The sequence below is a fragment of the Populus euphratica genome, unplaced genomic scaffold (assembly GCF_000495115.2).
Source record: "Populus euphratica unplaced genomic scaffold, PopEup_1.0 scaffold28.1, whole genome shotgun sequence".
NCBI classification, from domain to species: Eukaryota; Viridiplantae; Streptophyta; class Magnoliopsida; order Malpighiales; family Salicaceae; genus Populus; species Populus euphratica.
Genome location: NW_011499862.1, coordinates 1,028,971 through 1,031,598, shown reverse-complemented (window position 1 = coordinate 1,031,598; position 2,628 = coordinate 1,028,971). Strand labels below are relative to the sequence as shown.

General features: G+C 37.2%; 1 protein-coding gene across 1 annotated transcript; it reads right to left on the bottom strand.

Moving 5' to 3' along the window:
* On the bottom strand, window positions 1-2,113 carry LOC105125077 (uncharacterized). The gene is made up of 3 exons (XM_011025375.1): window positions 1,798-2,113; window positions 1,634-1,709; window positions 1-1,265 (listed from the first exon to the last, which is right to left on the bottom strand). The coding sequence occupies exons 1-3, from the start codon at window positions 1,906-1,908 to the stop codon at window positions 289-291; spliced, it is 1,164 nt and encodes a 387-aa protein (XP_011023677.1). The 5' UTR covers window positions 1,909-2,113; the 3' UTR covers window positions 1-288.
* Between the last annotated feature and the right edge of the window lie 515 nt (window positions 2,114-2,628).

Here is a 2,628-nt window from a genome sequence, read left to right as displayed (position 1 = left end):
AACATCAAGGCTGCTATATATATAAATATTTTTTTTTAAAAAAAAAGAAACTTAGAAACGGTAAAAAGTACAAAATAAAGCTAGAAACAGCAACACCCGTCACCAAAGAGAAAAACGCCAAACCCTAATCACCCTCTTATTATCCCCTAATCTTAAAGCTACAAGAACTTTACCTTTCATATATCTACATGCATTACAAAAATAACACTTTCCCCTCGTAGACTTATACAAGTAGTATAAGGCTTCGATACTTCAATGTGATAATTGCCACTTCTTGTCAGGCCAATATCACATGATTGAGCATGCGTTAGGGTTTTCGTCGCTAAGAAACTGAAACGAATCAGACGTCTGTGATGAGTAGTACGGATGGAAATCAGGCGGCGGAGGTTCGCTAATGGTACCCGGATGGGTGCCGGGATGCATATACGCATAGGAATACTGTGGGGCATAGTATGAGGCACCATAACTTGTACTAGGGTATGCAACATTGCTACTCACAGCATACACCGGGGGTGCATTGTAAGTTGCTGGGTAGTCATACACATAATCGTGACGTGGAGGGATGTGATTTGCTGGGGCTGGGATCTGGACTTGAACATGCCCTTGACCTGGCGATCCAGTACCTGCTGGGGCGTGACCAGAATGTTCACCCTCATCCCCATTGTTATTATTGCTGCTATTCTCTTTATGTCCCTTCTTCTTCTTCTTTTTAGCACCACTGCTACCATCTAGACTGCCCCCACCACCAATTTTCTCAGCTACAACCTCACTTTCACCAACTTTCTTGTCAGCCACCGGTGACTGGACACCGGACGGTGAGGTGACAGGTTGCTTAGCATTAACCTCATTAACCTTTACTTCCTTGACTTGAGCAGCACCACCTTCACTTGCTTTGCCAATAACAACATGACTGCCACCTTCACTATTTTTACTAGGGCCATTTTCACTGTTTTTAGGAGAAGGGTCTTGTATTTTTACTCCTTCGGCCTTGACTTTAACTTCTTTCTTATTGTCACCATCACCACCTTCTTCATTGCTGCTCTCTTGGTCTCTTTCTTTCTCTTTCTCTTTCTCTTTTTCCTTGTCTTTGTTTTTTGCTTTGCCTTTCTTCATTGCTGCTTTCTGATTATTATCAGCTTTTTCAGGCCACAGCTCTGCATGTTTCCCTGTCTTTTTTATCAGTTTCTTGATTAAAGTATCTGCATCAACATCCCCTACTACTGTGGCCTTCTGTAGTCTTAGATCAACATCTGCTTTGCACACCCCTGCAAATATAATGGACAAAATTAGAAACTTTGATGAAGCAAATAGATAACCAGAAGTATTAACAATAAGTTATGAAATTAAAGGTTTAAGATTAGATGGGAATTAAAAAAAATTGGCAAAGAAACGAGTGAAAATGAATAAAAACCAAGATGGGGGAAATTGAGAGACAAAGTAAGAAACTTTTGTAGCTAAATATTGGAAAGAAATTAATAACTTTACCGAGAGTTTGAAATTGAAAGAAAATGAAAAAGACCCAGATAAGAAATATGAGGGAATCTTAAAAACATTGCAAGAATGTAACAGAAAATAACAGAAATAACCAAGAATTCAATGCTATGTTTTAGCTGGTTCACGCTAATTTACATACCATCTATGCTATCCAGGATCTTCTTGACTTTCCTCTTGCAACCTTCACAATGAACCGAGACTTTCAACACCCACGTCTGAAAAACAAAGGAAATGAGGCTAAAAACATGGAAAGATGGCATTTTTATCCTAGAAAGACGAGTTTTTTTGGCTTAATCTAGTTACCTTGTACTTGAGAGATGGTTCTGTGTTTCCTTCCACTGCCACTTCTTTAGCCTCTGCTTTGGCCTCTTGTTTAGCTTCTGTTTTGGCGTCTGTCTTTGGTTCTGTTGCCATTATGAGAATTTTGAGTGTATGTTCTGTATAGAGGGGGAGAGAGAGAGAGAGGGAAGGAGTTTGAGGATGGATGGAAACGCTTAAGAACAATGAAAGTTGCAGGAACTTCAAGGGTGAGGAAAAGGAAAGGAAAGAAAAAATGGACGCCCAAAAAGTTGGTGCTTGATGAGATGGAAAAAATAGGGAACCTGCTGGCTGCTAAGATATGACTACTGGTGATGCATAAATTTTAGAGTAGCTTTTTTGTTGTAAAGGATGGCAAATAAGTTAAATTAGCGAAAAAAACTTTGTTATTATAAACAACAAAAAAAACTTTTTAAAAGAGATCACAGAGATTGGTTCCCAGCTAGCTATTACATCAATTCAATGGACTTGATGTGCTCACGGAGACATTTGATACTTTTGCTTGATGCTTTCTTGCTAATTAAGATTAAAGTGCAAATCTTCATTTATATAATAAAGGTCGAAATTAAACAACTTTGCTGTGTGAAGAAGGAATAGATGTTAAAATAAATTTATGTATTTTAATATTTGATAGGTTTGTTAGTTCTTGCTTTCTTTCTACTTACAGATATGATTGGGAATTTCTTTAAAAAAAATAAAGAAAATATTTATTTAATATTTTGCAATGTGATTAGTTTTACAATAGGCTTATAGTTTTGACGAGCGTTCGAAAATGAAGTTATATTGGTGTTTTTTTAATTTTTTTTATATTTTAGA